This window comes from Stenella coeruleoalba (assembly GCF_951394435.1).
Source record: "Stenella coeruleoalba genome assembly, chromosome: 13".
In the NCBI taxonomy this organism is placed as follows: domain Eukaryota; kingdom Metazoa; phylum Chordata; class Mammalia; order Artiodactyla; family Delphinidae; genus Stenella; species Stenella coeruleoalba.
In genome coordinates, this window is record NC_137159.1 from 64,476,024 (window position 1) to 64,498,180 (window position 22,157).

The following is a 22,157-nucleotide window of genomic DNA, read 5'->3' on the forward strand; positions in this document are numbered from 1 at the left end:
AGAAATAGCTAATCTGTGTAAGTTCCAAATATTTTCATACCCTCATCTTCTATTACCAATCTGTCTGTTCATACTTCTACCTATACATGCTAGATATAATGTTACTGATTACTATTTCTGGATGGTGGTCCATGAGGTAACTTAGGTTAAAATTTATTTTTACTTTCTCCTTCGTGCTTTTAGGCATTGCTTAATACTTATAGCCTGCATAAAACTATGTCTTAAATTTGCTTAAAATAACCTATTATGTGTATATATGTATGTGTTTGGAAAAAATGGGTTAGTGAGCATGTAACTGAAAAGCATGGCCATATGTTTATCTGATGAAGCTGGTGATGGAACTCAAAGGGGTTCATTATGCTACATTCACTAGTTTTACATATTTTGAACTTTTACATAATAAAAAATTTTATTAAATTGTCATGGTCATTAAAGACAAAGTTGGGGGAATGTTACAAACTGAAGAAGGTGGAAAAGGTTACTAAAATGATTCTAGATTAAATTTTGGACAAAAAGCAATTTTTTTCTTTGCTATAGAGGACATAATTGGGACAACAGATGAAATATGTATGGTATCTGTAGATTGGATGATTAGATAGGTGTATTCTATCAATGCTTTTTTTCTGATTTTGGTTACTGTAATGTGGTTATGTAGTAGGCTGCCTTTGTGTTTTAGGAAATAAACAGTGAAATACTTAGGGGTAACAGAGCTATCATATCTGCAACATATGTCTCACAATTGGTGCAGAAAAAATAATGTGTGTATGTATAAAATTTATATATGCTTACATGTATAGATAGACAAAAGAAAGGAAGGAAGTTGGTATCAAACTCCTAGAAAGGCATGGGGTGCGGGGGGACTTCGCTGGTAAGACTCCGTGCTCCCGATGCAAGGAGCCCGGGTTCGATCCCTGGTCGGGGAACCAGAGCCCACATGCATGCTGCAACTAAGAACCCTCATGCTGCAATTAAAGATCCCGCATGCCAAAATGAAGACTCCGCGTGCCACAACTAAGACCCGGTGCAGCCAAAATAAATAAATAAATAAAATAAATATTTTTTAAAAAAAGAAAGGTGTGGGGAAATAGCCACTCAACATTACTGGTATAATGTCTATGGAGCACGTTACAATCTGTCAAAACAACAAATTGGCATACCCTTTGAATCATCAATTCTAGTTAATTCTGAAAACTAATCCTACAGATAAAATTATCAAGGTCACCAAAATTAGTCACTGCAACATTGTTTATAACAGCAAAATAATCCATTTATGTTCATTAGATGGAGCTGTTTCGATTACTAAATATCAATTACGCAGTCATAAAAATGAAGATGTGCCTTATGCTGCATTGGAACAAATTCCAAAATACCTAAGGTGGGAACAGGAGGAACAAGGAATAGAAATGGGGTTGTATGGGGAATTCCCGGGCGGTCCAGTGGTTAGGACATGGTGCTTTCACTGCCAGGGGCCCGTGTTCAATCTCTTGATTGGGGAACTAAGACCCTACAAGCCTCATGGGTGTGGGGGGGAAAAAAAAAAAAGAAAGAAAGAAAGAAAGAAATGGGGTTGTATGGTATAGTGTCATTTCAGTAAATATAACAACAACGTAAAAGGTAAGGAAAAAGAATATGTATTCATATTTACTTGTTTTTTATATATACATATATACACACACACACAGGATCTCTATTAAAAAATATAAGAAATTAGTACTATTGATTATCTCTAGGGAGCTAAATTGGTCGGCTAGAGGACAGGTGCAGGAAGACAACCATTTATTAGATACCATCTTAAAACTTTTGAATTTTAAAACAAGTGAAGAATATAATATTTGGATAAAGAAAAAAATGTGTAATTTAATAAAGCTGATTAATGTTACAGGTAAAAGGCACATGATATAGTACATTTAGGTATGTGCTGAATTTTTACTTTCAAGGAATTAATGGATGCAAAATATCCCACTATAAGGATATAGAACAATTAATGAGAGGTTAAAAATTTTATTAGGCTTTTGAAACCTAATTTTTTTTTCGCACCAGCTTGACAGCATGAAGAGTTCAGTGAACCTGCTCCGCCATGAAACAGATACAAATTTTTTAAAAAACATCACCACTCAAGGCCCTAGAAATAGTCCAAAGAGCACACAACAAACTGAGAAAACATTCATTTAAGAAAGTCTACTAAAACTCAGTAAGAAAAACAAGAACCTAAAGTATTTGAACCAAGATCCTACTCTCTTCCTGCTCTCAGCAAGAAAGCAAACTCACCACAGACTGGTAGAACCTGAGCTCCCTCTTCCCCTAGCTTGAGTTAGAAGATTATCTCCCCAGGATGGGAAGATCTCAGCATTTCTCATCCTACCACCAGCTACTTGCTGCTGTGGCTAAGTTTCAGATAAGTAGAGCTAAGAGGCAGATGCTTCCTTTTCCCCAGACCCCACTTATGGTACTGGGGATCTGAATAGATAATTCTCCAAAAAAGATACACAAATGACCAGCAAACACATCATCATTAGTCATCAGGGAAATGCAAATCAAAACCACAATGAGATACCTGCCATCTCACATACACTAAGATGGCTGTAATTTAAAAGTCAAGGAGGGGCTTCCCTGGTTGGCACAGTGGTTGAGACTCCACCTGCCGATACAGCGGACACGGGTTTGTGCCCCGGTCCGGGAAGATCCCACATGCCGCGGAGCGGCTGGGCCCGTGAGCCATGGCCGCTGAGCCTGCGTGTCTGGAGCCTGTGCTCCGCAACGGGAGAGGCCACAACAGTGAGAGGCCCACGTACCGGGAAATAAATAAATAAATAAATAAAATAAAAGTCAAGGAATAACTTATTACCATGTGAACCAGCATTTCCACTCCTAGGTATACAGACAAAGTAAATGAAAGGAGGAATGAAAACAGATATTTGTACACTCATGTTCACTGTTATTCACAATAGCCAAAAGGTATAAACAACTCAAATGTCTATCAAATGATGAATAAGCAAAATGCAGTAGATATCCATACAGTGAATTATTATCCAGTCATAAAAAGGAAATCGAGTACTGATACATGAAACAATATCAATGGACCTTGACAACACTGTACTGAGATTAAAAATTTAAACAAAAGACTACATATTACATGATCTGATTTATATGAAATGTTCACAGTGGGCAACTCTCTATACATAGAGAGACAGTAGATTAGTGGTTGCTTAAGGCTGGAGGAGTGGTAAGGAGAAAGAGGGATGATAGCTAAGGTGTATATGGTGGGTTTTTTTTTAATTAATTCATTTAATTTATTTATTTTGGCTGTGCTGGGTCTTCGTTACCGTGCACGGGCTTTCTCTAGTTGCGGCGAGCAGGGGCTACTCTTCGTTGAGGTGCGCAGGCTTCTCACTGCAGTGGCTTCTCTTGTGGAGCACGGGCTCTAGTCGCATGGGCTTCAGTAGTTGTGGCGCACAGGCTTAGCTGCTCCACGGCACGTGGGATCTTCCCAGACCAGGGCTCGAACCCACGTTCCCTGCATTGGCAGTAACCACTGTGCCACCAGGGAAGCCCTGGTTTCATTTCGTTTTCTTCTTTTCTTTCCTTCCTCCCTCCCTCCCTCCCTCTCTTCCTTCCTCTCTCTCTCTCTCTTTTTATGGCTGCATTGGGTCTTCGTTGCTGTGCATGGGCTTTCTCTAGTTACGGCGAGCAGGGGCTACTCTTCGTTGTGGTGTGCGGGCTTCTTACTGTGGTGGTTCCTCTTGTTGCAGGGCACGGGCTCTAGTGCGTGGGCTTCAGTAGTCGTGGCACACAGGCTCAGTAGTTGTGGCTCGTGGGCCCTAGAGCACAGGCTCAGTAGTTGTGGCGCACGGGCTTAGCTGCTCCACGGCATGTGGGATCTTCCCGGACCAGGGCTCGAACCCACGTTCCCTGCATTGGCAGTAACCACTGTGCCACCAGGGAAGCCCTGGTTTCATTTCGTTTTCTTCTTTTCTTTCCTTCCTCCCTCCCTCCCTCCCTCTCTTCCTTCCTCTCTCTCTCTCTCTTTTTATGGCTGCATTGGGTCTTCGTTGCTGTGCATGGGCTTTCTCTAGTTACGGCGAGCGGGGGCTACTCTTCGTTGTGGTGTGCGGGCTTCTTACTGTGGTGGTTCCTCTTGTTGCAGGGCACGGGCTCTAGTGCGTGGGCTTCAGTAGTCGTGGCACACAGGCTCAGTAGTTGTGGCTCGTGGGCCCTAGAGCACAGGCTCAGTAGTTGTGGCGCACGGGCTTAGCTGCTCCACGGCATGTGGGATCTTCCTGGACCAGGGCTCGAAGCCATGCCCCCTGCACTGGCAGGCAGAATCTTAACCACTGTGCCATCAGGGAAGCCACCTCTGGTTTCTTTTTAAATTGACAAAAATGTTCTAAATTTGATTGTCATAACAGTTGCACATAACTGTGAACATGCCAAAAATCAGTGAATGTGCCCGTTAAGTGGACAAATTGTACGGTAAGTGAATTATCTTTCAATAAAGCTGTTATTAATTTTTTTAAGTACTTATTCACATACCATTTGCTCCTTTTTCTTCTGGGATGTTTATTTTCTTCAATTGCTTAATAATATTACTTTGTATATGAGACAAAGAACACAATAAGCTTTCCAAACATTTCCCCCAATATGATGTTTTGATTTTCAAATATATGCAAACATAGATGTAAATGCATACTCATATAGCCTCTTCCAACTTGAGACCAGCAAAAGAATGAAGTCTTGGAAAAACTTTGTCTTTCACTCACGTTTTGAATGGCTTCCATTTCTCTATTTAAGTATTTGAAACATTAGAATTTCCATTACTATAAATGTAGCCAGTTATCCAAAGATTTCCATTTGTACTGCTTTATAAACTTATTTATCAAAGTATTGCACACAGTGTTTTATTTTCCCCAATCCCCTTCCATGCGGCATACAATGAAAAAAAGAACAGAGTACAAAAATCATCCCAATAAAAGCCTTAGCTAGTTATTTTGTGGATATTGACCAAATGATTCTAAACTTTATATGGAAAGGCAGAATACCCAGAAGAGCCAACACAATAATGAAGAAGAAGAACAAAGTCAGAGGACTGATATGACCAGACTTCGAAGCTTACTATAAAGCTACAATAATCAAGATAATGTAGCACTGGCGAAAGAACAAATAGATCAATGGAACAAAAACAGTAACAAGAATCTGTACATGACGGTTTATAGCAGCTTTATTCATAACTGCCCCAAACTGGAAGCAATCGAGATGTTCTTCAAAAGGTGACTGGATAAACAAACTGTTATATATCAATACAGTGGAATATTATTCTGCAATAAAAGGAAATGAGCTACCAAACCAAGAAAAGACATGGAGGGAACTTAAATGTATATTGCTTAGTAAAAGAAGCCAATCTGAAAAGGTTATACACTGTTATGATTCCAAATATATGACATTCTGGAAAAGGAAAAACTATGGAGCCAGGAAAAATATCAGTGGTCACCAGAGGTTTCACTGTGGGGAGAGAGAGGGTGGGATGAATAGAGCACAGGAAATTTCTCAGGGCAGTGAAACTATTCTGTACAATACTGTAATGGTGAAATGCACAACACCAGGCATTTGTCAAAACCCATAGAATGGTATAACACAAAGAGTGAACCCTAATGTAAATTACTGACTTTAGTTAAAAATAATATGTCATGTCACTATTTGTTTATCAATTGTACCATGTACCACACTAATACAAGATGTAACAGGACACTATGAGTGGAAGGGGGTGGTGATATGTACTATCTGCTCAATTTTCTGTAAACCCAAAGCTGCTTTTAAACTGGTAGTCTATTGATTTTTTAAAATTAGTCTATTAATTTTAAAAAATTAACTACCTAAAATTATAGTACTTTACCTAAAATTACATAAGAATACAGGTAATCCAAGACAGGTTGATTTTTCAAAAGCAATTAAATGGTTATGAAGTTATCAAGAACAACAAGAAAAACCACAAAATGAGAAGCTACCTCTCCATTATACGAATAAAGCCGAGGACAGCCTACCATGCTGATACTCAATACTGAAGAGAGGGGGAAAAGAATCTGACAAACATGAAGGGTTGATAATTTTTAAAACACTTTAAAATCTGGAAATAAATGGGCGTAGAGAAAATAAGACAGCTCTTCTAAAATAAATGAAACATGATACTTCTTTTTATGCTATTGTTGTTTATCTTATTCAATTAAGTTAGCAGTAAGAGGATTCCAACTGGGAATCTTAAATTATGGAAAGAGAAGATACTCTCTTCATATCAAGGAGGGATGCAAGCAAAAGCTGTGGAGGCAAGGTAATAGGCAGTGGACAATGAGATTGAAAATAGTAAAAACAGGGCAAGACAAAATTATGGGTCTGATTTACAAAGAACTTTAAATAAATTTCAGTACTATGCCATTTCTTATGACACACATTTTAAACTTAAAATAGGAAGGTTTTGTATATTTGCATTTTTCTTGACAACAGTCAGTTACATAAACAAGTGTGCTCATTTTAATGTCAAATTCCACCCAGATATTAATGCATCCGGCAATCTATGCTTATGCCAGGAAACTGGAAAATGATTATTCATATCTGATTTTACATTACTCGTATTTTTCTTTTAAAGACTTATGTCTGAATATCCCTGCAGAAGGGAATCTGGAAAACTAAGGGAGAGCTAATTTTTGCTCACTTTTTTAAGATATGCACTTTTAAACTAACATGTATGGGTGGTCAGCGAACAAGAGGAGTCCGTAAATGTAACAAACTCTTAATGAAATACAAACGAGTACAAAATACACCAAGTGTTTCAATCCTGAATTCCTTAATCCTATGTTTGGCCATGCAGAACTTCATCAGAAAACTTTAGGTGTTTTTCCACACAGCACACTTCATCATTAATACAGGATTAAATGTGACCAGCCTGACAAAGAAGAGCAGGGGCATGACACTGTTATGCAACTCCATGTCTGCAAGGGTGGCTTGCAGCAACTTCTTCACTCAGCAAATGCCAAGTGCATGTTCAATGTTACTGCTTACCACCAACCAAGTAAAGACACTATCCTTTGGATCCTCAGATGAACCTGTTTGCTGAATTATGCAATGCTTGAAAACTACCTTGGAAGTATCATCAACAACTACAGATGCAGGTGTGTGACACTACTATATAATTATTTCAGTAAGAGAAATTTTCTAATTTGAAAGTAGTTACTAGTACTAGGTAAAAGAATAAAATTCTCATCTTCTGTATTTGAAACAACATTTCAATGGGGAAAAGGATATTCAAATGGCTGGAAAAAAACAGAATAGTTTAAAGGTTGATAGGAAATTTATAAGAAATAATCAAAAAGATTAGTCATTTTTTCCATGAAACACATGATCCAGCATGGATAAAAGCTAAAAATAATTCTAAGAAAAAATGTAAAACATTTACTGCTTGGCTGACTACTGGCAGAAGCTCATCAATTCTTACCAAACAGTTACAGTGAAATTCACCACGGATTACTAATGGAAAAGACACACCCCTTCTGGACAACTGAAAACATTTGCCATGTTCAATAAAGAAGTTTGTCCAGGTTTTTTGTGCACTTCCTTTTCTCTGAACGTAAACAGAAGTTCTCCACAAAGAGAAAAGGTCCATTCATCACTACTGTGGACTAAAGCAGGATAACTGGGAATACTTTATTCCTGATGCAATGTAGGGTAAGGAACACTTCTCTTTTAATTATTTTGGAACTTGGACATTTATAGAAAATATTTTATAAAAACTATAAATGGAGTATAAGCTTTAAAAATTGTGAATCACTGTTTTGTATACCTGTAATTTATATAATATCATACATCAACTATACTTCAAAAAAATAAACTCTGACATTTAGTAACTTCATTATTTTAGGCTAAAATATGGTGATTATACATATTAGGTATAAACTGTAATTCACATTAAATACATCAGCTTAGTTAAATATACATAAAAGACTTAAAAAATGTATTTATAGCTACTAAATATACACCCAGAATATATAAATGACAGTATCTGTGTGCCTTTTCATTATATTTTCTATTATTCTATCCAACTGTTAAAATGATAATAGATTATTTGAAGTTCTACTAAAATGCCTCTATTTTCTATCATGTTCCACCACCTTCAACAGAGTAAATCAGAACTGCAGGCTGAAAAATAATGCAACAAAAGCAAGTACAATAAATTTATTTCCTATTTCTCTGTATAGTTCAAAGATACCTTTCCTAAGGATTTGTTTCACAGTCAACTTTCTTCTCTAGACCAAGAGATTTTTGGGGAAAATGGGTACTCCTGTCATCACTACAACAGAAGATGTAAAGAAGCAAGAAGAGAAAGAAGAAAATGAAGAATCTGTCTTGACCATGTTAGGCATTATTGGGATAGTACTTAACTTCTTGGTAGTAGTTATTGTGTATATCTATATCACAAGCTGATAGTCTCTTTCATGGGGTTGCATTCAGGACAAAAGCCAGCTCTAACAAAAATGATTTCTAAGAATAACCTTTAAAAGAATATTTCCAGAAGATTATGACAAACATTCCAGGGCAAGTGCCTGGCTCTAAGGGCAGTAACCAGGGTAAGTGCCTTACTCTAGGCACTGCAGTGAATATGTGGATAATAAAGATTTATTTCTGTATGCCAGAAAACACACAAGATCCAGTAATAGAAATAAGACACAAAAGCAACCATGCAATGGATTTTTTTCTAAAAGTACATATTGAATATGTATCATTTTCATTCCAATTGCTTTTAAATTTATGTTTATTTTAAGCCTCTAATAATTACCTAATATAGGAAAGGAAAATTTTTTCAGCATGGGAAAGAAAACTAATAAAAATCTACAGAAAAATAAAGTTTTATTCAGTATCAATAAATGCTGAATATTCTCAAAAGCATTGTCTTCCTCTGGATTTATACTTAATATCTCAAAAGAAATGCATGCTTTATAATAATTTTTTGGTAGTTACGCATTTGTAACTATAAGATTGCATAGAAAATAAATACTACATAGAAAAAGCATCTTGTTTTTTTCTGATGTTCTTCAGCATGTGTTGACTTTATTTCTCTGATCAATTTCAGTAATATAAAACGAGAGGCCCACCTAAAGTATAAAAACCTCAACTCAATCTAATAAAGTAATACTTGTTTATGGAATGTTCATTTGAGTGGACTCAAAAACTAATGTGAAAATTAAATAATAAATTGCTCAAATATTTATTTTCAATTAAAGAATTTATTCATCCTACTTTGCCTAACTTGAAATATAAAGTCATCCTACATTTCACGGAAATATCACATGGAAATGAAGCAATCAGAGATCCTTAAATTATTTCTCTGTAAATTAAAAATCCTTTCAAGTAACTGAATACTAAAATTTAATCCATAACTATATGCAATCAACATCCCTACAACTAGCGTGGTTAGTATGCATATCTTAAAAGATAATCATGTAACAAATATATTCTGTCTGGTAAACTACCTTATTCAAAAGGCAGCTCCATTTTTCAAAGTACCAATCCAATAATTTGACTTTTACACTTATAAACCTTCCTAACGCTAAACTGTTTTCTTCCCTAGCAGATCAATAGTTGTAGAAATTATACTTGAACAACATACAGTTTTTTTAAAAAAGGCTGAAATAAACACTGGGTACAGTAAAGTAAGAGAGAATTTTTTCATCTAGGATCTTAAATTCTCACTAAAATGTAACTCAACGAATAAACCAAAAACTCTTCCTTGATACTATACATTTAAAAACAAAACATGGCTCTGCAATAAAGATCTTTGCAAATGAGATTACTGAAAGGATATTTTAAGTGAGCATATATCATCAAGAATATTTGTACATTAATAAAATGTTAGTTCGAAGTTGTTTTACTGCAGAGCCATGAATTTAATATGTAATTAGTAATAACTCTATCACATACAAGTGCTGTAAGGAAAACATGAATGAGTCTTACACAAATACTTTGATAAAAATAACTTCTGTATGTAAGGATTCATACACAATATTTCAATTTTTCCATTGTTTAATTTCTTGAATTTATACTTTTCAATCAAGCCTTAGCCAACAAACTGTTTTGGGGATTCATGTCAACCCTAGAATATGTTAAACTTTGGCTGAAGTTGGCAGTTAAGCCAGCCACTAGGGCAAAATAATGAAATAAACGGAAACCCTATCAAGAGGTCAAAGATTTTTGGCAGAATATCAAAGTATGAATGTTTTTTACACAAGTCAAGGCCAACTTGCTCTACTCAGCAAGAAGGATATTATACTGGGGGCGTGATACACACACACACACACACACACACACACACACACATACATAATCTTTTACAGTTTCTCATGTAAGCCTAATTCAATGATTGTTTTAGTCAATTCCCTTTTTATGCTTTTAAAAAGTATTCTACTGGGAATTCCCTGCTGGTCCAGTGGTTAGGGCTCGGCGCTTTCACTGCCACGGCGCAGGTTCAATCCCTGGTCAGGGAACTAAGATCCCATAAGCCACACTGCACTGCCACACATAAAGTATTTCACTAATTTATCATATAAGCATCTAGTATGTGTAATATTTGACTATGTAATGGCAATATAACTGGCATAAATAAATTTGGAAACAAATATAACTCTTAATAGGCTTACACTTTAATTAATGGGAAATTATATATATATATATATATATATATGTGGCACAAGTCAAGTTGTTTATAGAAGAAATGAAGAGTTATAGTTCATTTGGCAGGTTGGTTAGGTGGAATTTTATTAAGAAGGTGTGTACTATAAACAGACTACAATGTGAGAAGTGAAAATATAAACAATAGATACACTGGCAACTAACAGGAAGAGAAGGACCACTCTACTTTGGGTAAACAAGGAAGGTATCTTTAAAAGGTTCCAGGTATTTTACCCTTACAAATCTATACAAATCAAATCAACTGGAGACCAGATAAATTTTAATTTAAGCAACCTCTCTCTCCCTTATAAAATTTATGCAACATAATCATTTAAGAGACAGAGTAATGTATTCCATACCAAAGACATTTCAAAATAGAATACCTTTGACAAACAGGAAAATTCTAGATAAAAGAAACTTATGTGTGCCAGATACTCTGAGTGGCCACTAACATGCTCAAAATTTTGGTACTCTGTACTCTTTTACCAAGAATGAAACAGCAGACAGGATCTTGTTTTTGACTCATATGCAGAAATAAAATACATTAAATGCAGGCAAGTGTTTCAGATTTTATTTGTACTACTCAGATAATTTTTAAGAAAACTGGGGCCATATTATAACACAGTTTGGAATTAAAAACCAAGTGACCTGCAACTTTACTTAGCAGAAGAATCTTGTAAAATCTTCACCCATTTCTGACAGACTCATTATTAAAACAGTGTAAAGAAATGGCAATAAAATACAATATAACTCAAAAGTTTCAAATGAACTTTACCAAGAAAACCATAAATAAGGATATGATGTTAAGAACTATGTGTTATGACAGCTCAATAATTTCTACTTATTTGTTTCTCAGGCAATGTGTATCAACAAAACAAGCAAAATAACTATTTTCGTAAATGATAAAGTAATATATTTTCTACTGATAAACCACTATATTTTCATGTAACAGTACTAATATAATTTGTAAGCCCTCTACAAACAACAGGCCCTCCTGAATTTGCTGCCCTGAGCCCTGAAAAGATAGCAACGGTTCCAACTGTACGTTTACTCTGAAGGATCTTTTTAGTAATAACTTTTGGATTTAAAGAATGTGGTCATATTTAAGACATTTGCCATAACAACAAAATTAACTTTATTCTCTCATAAAATTAAACGTAAATACTGAATTTTTGAGGACTATAACCTAAGATATATTCCAAAGATATATTGGATTTTAACCCAAAATCCATTTTCCTGAGGAAAATCAGGTGGTATAAGAAAGCTTGCAATAATGGATTTTGTCCCATTATAGCTAGTTACAGAACTACCATACCAATATTATTAAAAAGAGGAAATTTTAATACTAGTATATACTATCACTTAGCTAAGACAACCAAGCCAAATTAGTAGATACTTTATAATGTTCTCAATAAAAAAAAAAGTTTTGTGCTTGTTCTCCTTTATTCCTTCCTTTAACATATCACATGTATTCATTTCTCTCTTCCATAGTGAAAAAATCCATTTATATCTTTTTTAAATTTGAAAATATGTGAGCTTAGTAATGGCCACATCACAGCTAAACAGTAAAACGTGGGCAACTGAATAAATTTCTCTGGATTTCATTTGCTCTTTCCTAATCTGACACTATGAAACACGCACTAAAAAGGTAGAGATTTTATAACACTTTGATAAAGAGTTTCCAGCATGCTCTACTATATTAATGGCAAGTAATTTAATGTGCTCAGTGGTGCTGTTTTCTGAAGACAGGAACAAGTCATTTTCCAAAACGGGAATGAGAATGATAAGGGTGAGAGACTCTAAAGTAACATTTTACCTGCTAATTCTCACATTCATACAGTTTTACAAAGTATTTCTAGCGATGAAATGAGATCGCCATCTAGTGGCCAGTGGGGTAACTGAAGGCTTACTCAATAGCGTGTATGTAACTGACAGCAGCCTGAGGAAAAATGATCCTCGTTCACAACGCAGCTTTCAAAATAACATGGCTGTGACAAATGGAACTCAGAATGTTGGGAAAGAGAAATTAAAATGAGCACATCCTTCATATGAATATTCTCCTATCTACCTAAGAAATCTCATGAAAATAACTACTTTCTTCCTTTTAAGATTTTTATCATTCCTTTTAAAAATGATACTAGAGATAAAAATAGCCTAATACAAACATATAAATCACTTATTTGTTTCAGTTACCTACCTTGAAGCTGTGGCTTCAAATTCACTGTTCTATACACAGAGTTACCTTAATGACCATTGTTCGCCTCAAGTCTCACTCATTCACTACTTGTGCTGTGTGCACCCTTTGTTTCTATGAAAAAAAAAAGGCTCCTAAAAAGCAATTAAGTGGTCAAAGCAACACCTCAAAGGCTAAGAGGGAACATAAAGTGCTATCTCTTGACGAGAAAATTAAAATCTTAGATCATTTAAAAAGTGGCATGTCGCCTGCCAAAGTGGACTGGTAAGGCTGATAAGAATAAACTGAACGTTCATAAAATAAAACAGAAAGAAGTCAAAATTTGTGGAAGTGTTAGTGCTGTCCTTACAATGGCAAAAATGGTTTCTCTGGTTCATGATAAAGTGCCTGCAAAGACTGAGAAAGCATCAAGTTTGTGACTAGAGGACATGTCACAGAAGCATATCCCCGTTGAAGGCAAAACAATGTGTGAAAAAGCACTTGGCCTCTATGAGCACTACTGTGAGGGGGTTGAGGAGAGCTGAGGAGAGGAAGTTCAAGGCTAGTAAAGGATGGTTGGCAAGCTACGGAAAGTGCTACAGTCTTAAGAACTTAAAGAGCACAGGAGAATCGGCATTCCCAGAAGAGCTCAAGAAACTCACAGAAGAGAAAGGCTATCTTCTAGAGAAAGTCTTCAACTGTGATGAAACAGGCTTATTCGGGAATAAGATGTCCAATCATACCTACATCCATAACAGTACCAAGCAGGCCGCGGGGGCTCTAGGCCTGGAAAGATAGCTTTACTGGTGCTGTGTGGCAACACAGCAGGTCACATGATCAAGCTAGGCCTCATCTACGAAGCAAACAATCCCCAGGCCCTTGAAAACAAAAATTGCCTACCCGTGTGTTGGCAATGCAACAAGAAAGCCTGAGTGACAGCCATCTTGTTGAGATGGTTCCACCAGTGCTTCATTCCTGAAGTGAAGAAATACCTCAAAGAGAAGGGGCTGCCAATAAGGTCCTCCTCACAATGCTCCCAGCCATCCCCAATGTCTCTGCTTTGCCAACAAGAACATGGAAGTGATGTTTCTGCCTCTTAACACTATCTCACTACCACAGCCACTTGACCAATGGATCATCAAGTGCATTATTGAGGTGACTTACACCCACTTCACCTTCAGGAGGATCCCTGCTGCCCTTGATACTAACCTTGACTTCAGCATCGTGGATTTATGGAAGAGCTTCACAACTATAGACGAAACTGTCCTTATTGCAGAGGCTGCAGATGCCCTAAAGCCCAAGACCGTTAACGCATGTTGGAAGCCATTATGGAGTGGGGTAGTCAGTGATTACCCATTATTGATGCAGAAGTCAGGAATATCTTGAATGTTGCAAGTGAAGTTGGTGGAGAAGACTTCACTGATATGATGTGAGGACAACAAGGAACACACAGAAGAACACAGAGAAACCTTTCCCAACAAGGAACTCAAAGATCTACTGAAATCCTTGACAGATGATGATGATGATGATGATGATGATGATGATACAGCAGAAGATCTAGAAGAGGCAGGGCTATCAATCTGGACACTTGAAAAATTTGCAGCAGTTTTTCAAAAGGTGGAATTGTTAAAGGATATGATCCTGAGTACATCCTCCAATGGAATGAAACCTCCGTGTCACCCGAGGGATAACAACATAAGTACAACCACTGCAAGATTTGTTTGATGATGCAAAGAAAAGAAGAAACAGCTTACAACAATGTTTCTAACTAAAGCACCTGCAATTGTGAAGCCTTGATCTTCAATACTTCAAGACCCTCAGCTCACAACCTCCACACATCAAGACATCATTATTATTGGGCCTCCTCCAAAGTATCAACATCTGCAATTAGAAGCTGGTTCTTCCAACACAGATGTCCTGTCAGTAGGTTCAAGTTAGCCTGATGTCTCACTGCTTACCTACATGCTACACATCTGTCGCCTCACCATAGGCATAAGACAGCAATCATCATCATCATCACATGACGGTTAACAAAAGAGAAGAACCAGGGTTTTGGTGAGTGTTAACACAGTGTATGTGATAAAAAGAAAAAATTTATATTTTCTCTATTTATAACTATATTTTCTATATGTACTTATATTTTAAACATTCTATGTATTTCTCTTTCATTAAATGAAAGCAGTCTGTATGTGCTGAAAGGAAGAAAATATGTTGTTGTTGCTGGTGTGTACTATGTAGTTAGGTCTATGATGAGTGTCTCTGTACTGAACCTGTAGACTTTTTTCTTGTCATTATTCCTTAAACAATACAGCATAACAACTATTTATGTAACATTTACATTGTGTTAGGTATTATAAGTAATCTAGAGTTGATTTAGAGCATACGGGAGGATGTGCAGAGCTTATATGCAAACACTATGCCATTTGATATAAGTGACTTGTGCTCCTGTGGATTTTGGTTTTGGTGGAGGGTCCTGGAACCAATCTCCCAAAGGTTAACTATATTTTACTACAGCTCTCCAAAGAGCTTATTACATTCGGCTTGTGTTTTTGCATATCATCTGCTAGCAACGTAAGCAAGCCATTGAATATAACATCTCACACAAAATTATTAGCACTGCTCTCACACTTAAAAACCAACTTGCTGGATATGCTATAAAATAGTCTGTATTCTGTATAAATGTCAATATCATGAAAGACAAAGAAAAGTTGGGAACTTTTCTGGATTAAAGGAGAACAAAGATATGACAAGTACATGAAGTAATAGATTCTGTATTGGATGCTCTACCTTATCCCAACCCCTCAAATGGCCAAAAATAATATTCTACAGACCAATGACAAAACTGGAAAATGGACTTAAGACTAATTTTATAAAATAAGAATTTTACTAAGTTCTGAGAAGACTGACTAGATAATTTGTTCAGATTTTAAAATGTCACTTTAAAAATTAGCGTTTTAACCAAAATTGATATTTACTAATATATTAAGTTACATTTTCTTGAAATACATCTATAACTCATATTTAGAATATTCTAAATGGGCATACTTAAATAATATACCTTGTTCCTTAAAAACTATGGATTGAATATATCCCAAGTTCCAAAAAATTTTCTCTGATAAATGAAAACATCATTTAAGAGGTGTTCTGCCAATTATCTGACCTACTTATCTTAACTAAGTTAATTATTTTATATTAATTTACCTTAACTTAAAATCTTATTTCAAAATAATTTTTGTAATGTGGTTACAAAATGTGGTTCAAATATAAATGTGGTTCAAATATAAATCTATCAATTAAAATTATACCACTATCAATTAAAATTATACCACTATCAATTAAAATTAAAATTATACCACTGGACAAAGTACCAGATTCAAGCATATAAATCTCAACCTTGGGCAAAGAAATGTCTTTACTCTGGGAAAATAATCACAAAGGAAAGGCAAACGTTAAATTTCTAAAGTAGTTCCAAGATAGACTATCTTAAGTCTCTGCAATTCCATATGTTTACCAGAATCAAGGCTTATTTATTAAAATACACACTTAACAGAAAGTGCACCTACTTGAATAGACTATTTTAAACAGTAAAAGTAAGTAATACCAGATTTCCTTTTTGATTCTGGACCATAAAGATAAAAGCTCAGTGTTACACAAGGACTGAATTTCCGAACAAGACAAAATTAAAAATTTCTGAGAGGTCATACAGTTTGAAAGTAAAAGGATTAATAATATTTTAACAATGTGGAAGGAAGTAAAGAGAAACCTTATCTTACTCTGTTCAATTTTTCTAAACGATTTAATGTTAAATTGCGGCACTGATCTGAAATACTTAAGTTTACAGCTCCAAATATTTTACTTAATCAAAAAATATATTGTGCATTTGACATCTATTTTTTCAAAAAGACAAGTCTGATGGATCAAACAGGTCAATCTAAAAAAAAAATCAATTACATAACACCTCAATATTTTTATGAAAAAGTTTGAGGTAGGCTGGGAAATGGTGTGTTTGGAATCACAATAAACTTTTCAAAGTGGAGAATATGGGCAGTAATCCCTTTTCAAATACGAGTACATTTTCCATCCATCCAATTGCATTTGAACTGCTACCACAAATCAAAATAAACTACTTCAAGATTCATTTCCATTGCTTTCCTTACCTATTCTTCCTTAATAATATAATTAAATGTGTAAGTGTTTATTTTCTTGAGTAAGAATATGAATAAAAGCAGAGATAAGAAGCAGAGCAAATATTTTAAATTTTAAAATGAATAAATAAAATTAAAGGTCCTGGCTAAAAGGAAATGTTAACTGTTTGTTTTTCTTGGCAATACTTGTATGTCACTGAGTGTCTAAATAAAACATAAACTTTCTATTCTTATTTAGGAAAAGAATACATTTCTTGGAAGATAATTCCACAACCAAGAAAATAATGAACTAGTTTCAATCAATAATCAATTGTATATTGACAAAGTAAGTAACTATGGTACTTTTATTACTGAATTTGTAAAAACTAATACCCATTGTCAAGTATCTATGGACTTGAATAATTCATCTATCTGCCTTTCTTCAAATAACTACTGTCTGAAATTCTAATATTTGAGAAAAACATTAAAAACACATAGAAATTCAATTAATCGTATTCAGATCAGAATATTGTCATGAAACTGCTAGCCTTTGCCCTATCATTTTCAGTTACAGGTTATTAAAAGAAAAAAATGTATTTTCACAGTTGAAAACAAAGGGATAATGAAAACTTTTATTTATGTTATAGATGACTACATAGTAACAAATTAGGGGCCCCCTAAAACAACTAACTGTTTCTCAAATAATTTTAAGAAATAAATCCATCAAACTCACACCTATATATATCAGTGAAGGATAATTTCAAATATCCCAATTGAACCTTATTATTTAAACTGATAATGATAAAATAAGTAAACAAAAGTAATCATCCACTAAGATATTTCAAAGGACTAGTTACAGTGTGATTTACCTGAGTCATTTCGTAGATAAGATGACATGGCTGGGATGAGGCAGGACTGACTGAGAAGCTCTAGAAGAACAGATGGAAGGGCATTACTGTTCTGTCCTCTACTCTCGTGAGATGACTGAGCTTCTCCATTTACAGCACCACTTGCAGGATTTATATAACTTGCAAGAACCTAAAAATAAAAATTGTTGGATTTAAACTGCGTTCTATCTTTGTAGTTTAAAAGCTCATATTTTATGTTAGTCAATCTGAATACCAAGAGAATGTATTTTCAACTCAATCAATGCCTCATACTACATGTTTTAAAAATGACGTTTTTTCTTTAGATTTTCAAAAGAGGGTATGCTTTCCATGATGACGTACTGTATGACCAGACATACAGAAGCAATCCACCTAAGAACATGAACTTAAAAGCTTAGTAGGAACTCTGAGATTATTTATTTCATTGAATAGATTCAGTTTATAGTTTGAGGGTGATGGAATCTTAGAATTTTATACAAGAATAAGCTTATCATCCTAGAACTGCAAAAATTATGTTCAAAGACTTCACCAATGCTCTAAAAAAAAAAATGGACAACTAATTTTAGTCAATTAGTTGATCCAGGAACAAAAGCTAATCTTTAAGAACGTACTCTTCTCATTTCTGTGGTATTGAAGACTTTATAAGCTAGTTCACCTTGCCCAGTTCTAGAAAACTTATAGAACAATGTGAGAAACAAAGATATAAAAAATAGATTTTTTTAAAGAGTCCAGATATAGCACTTTAGATGAGAAGTTGACCAGAAGAAAGTAGACATGGCACAGTCCAGTTATTTGATAATTTCATCTTTGTCACTTTCCTCTCAGTGAAGAAGCTAAGAGGGAAGAATTTAGAGTTACAAGTAGGGAAGAGAAATCTCTGTCCAGTATCTTAAATGTACTGAGAGCAAGGAGTACAATGGGCTGTATAAAAGTAGCTTAGGATGAGATGGATAGTCAACAATAGTTAAAAATCAATACAACAACAAAAAATTTAACTATTATCACTGACAATATCAACTTTGCAAATATACCTGCAGGAGACAGGTAACATGTTCCTCTTCCAGCCTCTGTTTAGTTAAGGCTTGTTCCACATCCCATCCAGAAGCTGTAGAGCCTGTTCCAAAGCCAGTCCCTTTGGCCCAATAGAGCTGCTGTTCCTCTGTTGATGTAGGGTTGTGAGAGCTTGATACTGGTGGCTTATAACAAAAAATTAAAATGTATTACTATTTGGTTTCATTTATCATCAAAAATTTATCAGTAGAAATTTAAATAGTTTAGCTGCTATGGAGAACAGTTTGGCACTCCTTAAAAAAATTAGACAAAGAAAGACAATGTGACCCAGCAATTCCACTCCTAGGTATACATCCAAAGACATAAAAACTGATACTCAAACAAATACGTTACTCTTATGTTCATAGCAAGACCATTCACAATAGCCAAAGGGTCAGCCCAAAAGCCCACCAATGGCTGAATGGATAAACAAACTGTGGTTTATACATACAATGGAATATTATTCAGCCATAAGGAATAACGAAGTTCTGATACATGTTACCTGGATGAAACTCAAAAACATTATGCTAAGTCAAAGAAGACAGACACAAAGGTAACATGTTGTATGATTCCATTTATATGAAATATCCAGAGTAGGTAAATAAACAGAGACAGAATGCAAAGTATAGCTGTCAAGGGTTAGGGGAAGGGAAAAATGGGGAACAAATGCTTATATTTAAGAATAGATAAATGGGGACTTCCCTGGTGGCGCAGTGGTTAAGAATCCACCTGCCAATGCAGGGGACATGGGTTTGAGCCCTGGTCCAGGAAGATCCCACATGCCGTGGAGCAACTAAGCCCGTGGGCCACAACTACTGAAGCCCACGCGCCTAGAGCCCGTGCTCCACAACAAGAGAAGCCACCGCAATGAGAAGCCCACGCACCGCAACAAAGAGTAGTCCCCACTCCTTGCAACTAGAGAAAGCCTGCCCGCAGTAACAAAGACCCAACACAGACAAAAATAAAAATTAATTAATTATTTTTTAAAAAGGATAAATGAAACTTTAACAATGTTTCCCAGGAATAGATAGGTCAAAGCATTTTAGGGCCTAAAGAGTCAATAACTCAAAATTAAACAGAGAAAACAGTGAAAGGAATAGGGATATGAGCCAAATCTTTTAGGATGAATCTATAATGGTGTCATATGTTTTCAATTAAAGGAAACTTCAACTGAGTAATGTAGACTGGCTCACCCCTGTTTTGCCATTGCTAAAGAAGCTAAGAAATCTAATAATCACCTGTCAGTTTATATAAAGCATGCTTATTTAATTTTAGAACTAAATTAAACTTTGAATACACTGAAGTTTTTGTCATAAAAACTCTTAAGAGTGATTACTCCTTTGTTATCTTGAAGTGTTTTTGAAGTATCAAACTAAGATTAAATCACAAAACCATATATATTTGAAGATTTTATTCAAAGTTTGTCAGATTTCCAGTTAAAGACAGATTTGCTTGGAGACTGGCTAATATCAGAATCACTGAAATTATTTTCCTAAATTAAGGGTTGAACAAGGACTATTTTTCCTAATAATTTATCTTCTTCCTTCTTATTTGGTGTCATTTCCTGAAACAGTCTCTGTTAGGTGATGCCTTGATATTTTTTCCGTTCACTGTATTCCTTCTTTTTAATTTTTGCCACGGTCAAAAAAAATAAAATGTTAATGAAATGCCGTATTTTCTACTCTGTGAGAGGTAAACATGGACAGATGCTTCAGTTTATTAAAGTCTAATTAATAATTGTCTTTCTAAAAAGTTTTATATATTTTATGAGATGTCTTACACATCTTTTTCAGATTTATTTATAGATATTTTCTTTTTCTTTTGGCCGTGCCACCCAAAGGATGTGGGATATAGTTCCCCGACTAGGGATTGGAAGCACAGAGTCTTAACCACTGGACCCCCAAAGGAAGTCCGACATTTTCTATTTTTGATACTATTCTAAAAGACATCTTTAAAAAGCTCATTTGGGACTTTATTGGTGGCGCAGTAGTTAAGAAACCACCTGCCAATGCAGGGGACACAGGTTCAGTCCCTGGTCCAGGAAGATCCCACATGCGGTGGAGCAACTAAGCCTGTGTGCCACAACTACTGAGCCTGTGCTCTAGAGCCCGTGAGCCACAACTACTGAGCCTACGTGCCACAGCTACTGAAGCCCACGCACCTAGAGCCTGTGCTCCACAACAAGAGTAGACACCGCGATGAGAAGCCCATGCGCCAAAGGGAAGAGTAGCTCCCGCTCCCCTCAACTAAAGAAAGCCAACACGCAGCAACGAAGACCCAACACAGCCAAAAATAGATATAAATAAAATGACACCTTCTTTAAAAAAACAACAACAACAACTGAACCTACCTCTGTTTGATTGAGGCTAGAGTTTGGAACTCGTGGGGCATGGTGGCTCAGAGCAGAGAGACAAACAAGTATGAGGTGTAGTGCTCCAATTTCCAATGCCATCCTCCGCAGAAGCACACCATCGTCAGTCGTCAAAGGTGTAGTGCTAAACAAGCTACGAAGGACATGGAAAGGAAGGGTTGGGAGCACATTGGCTGATGGAGATTGCAGGATATGACCTAGATTAAAAGGAGAAGAGAACTCAAAATTAAAAATATTTAAAAACACAATAAGGAACAACACACAAGCTCACAAATTTATAATGGCAATGTAATATAAAATTATTTCATTATACTTATTAGAAAGCAACCACAAAATAATATCAGAAATAGTGATATCTTAATCTTTAATATTAAAGTGTCTAGAAAAGCTCAGTAAGAAGACATCAGATACATAAACTCCAAAAGAAAGCTGAAATATACTCATATGATAAAAGTTACAGACTGTCAAAATTATTATAATCTAGAATTTAAGCAAAAACTAACAACTAAAAAAGAAGCATTAAAAGTTTCTTACAAGAGTATGAAAGTAACTGCTTGCCTTGGAAGTAGTTTCAACCATGAATGCAAGAGTGTAACAATTTTGTTTTGTTTGCAATACAGTTTTGTGCTATGTTCTAGCTAGGGAGGAGCCTTAAATGTAAAAAAACAAAACAAACAAACACCCACTCCTAAATGAATGGGAGATGAGACTACTGTAAAAAGGTATGTCAGAATTATGCTTTTTAATAAACATTCATTGTATATTCACTAGAAATAGTTTGAAATGACCTAAAGACAATTCTTTTTCCTTTTTAGTGTTACACCTACTATCTCATAATAGAGTCC

At 35.4% G+C, this 22,157-nt stretch overlaps 1 protein-coding gene across 2 annotated transcripts in view; it reads right to left on the reverse strand.

The window, feature by feature from the left end:
* BIRC6 (baculoviral IAP repeat containing 6) overlaps window positions 1-22,157 on the reverse strand; it is a 238,163-nt gene that overhangs the window by 46,270 nt on the left and 169,736 nt on the right. For both annotated transcript variants that reach the window (XM_079940545.1, XM_079940544.1), the window contains 3 exons: window positions 21,292-21,509; window positions 18,923-19,087; window positions 17,874-18,042 (listed from right to left, as the gene is read on the reverse strand). In XM_079940545.1, coding sequence (XP_079796671.1) covers window positions 17,874-18,042; window positions 18,923-19,087; window positions 21,292-21,509 — 552 coding nt within the window. The remainder of the gene's footprint in view (window positions 1-17,873; window positions 18,043-18,922; window positions 19,088-21,291; window positions 21,510-22,157) is intronic.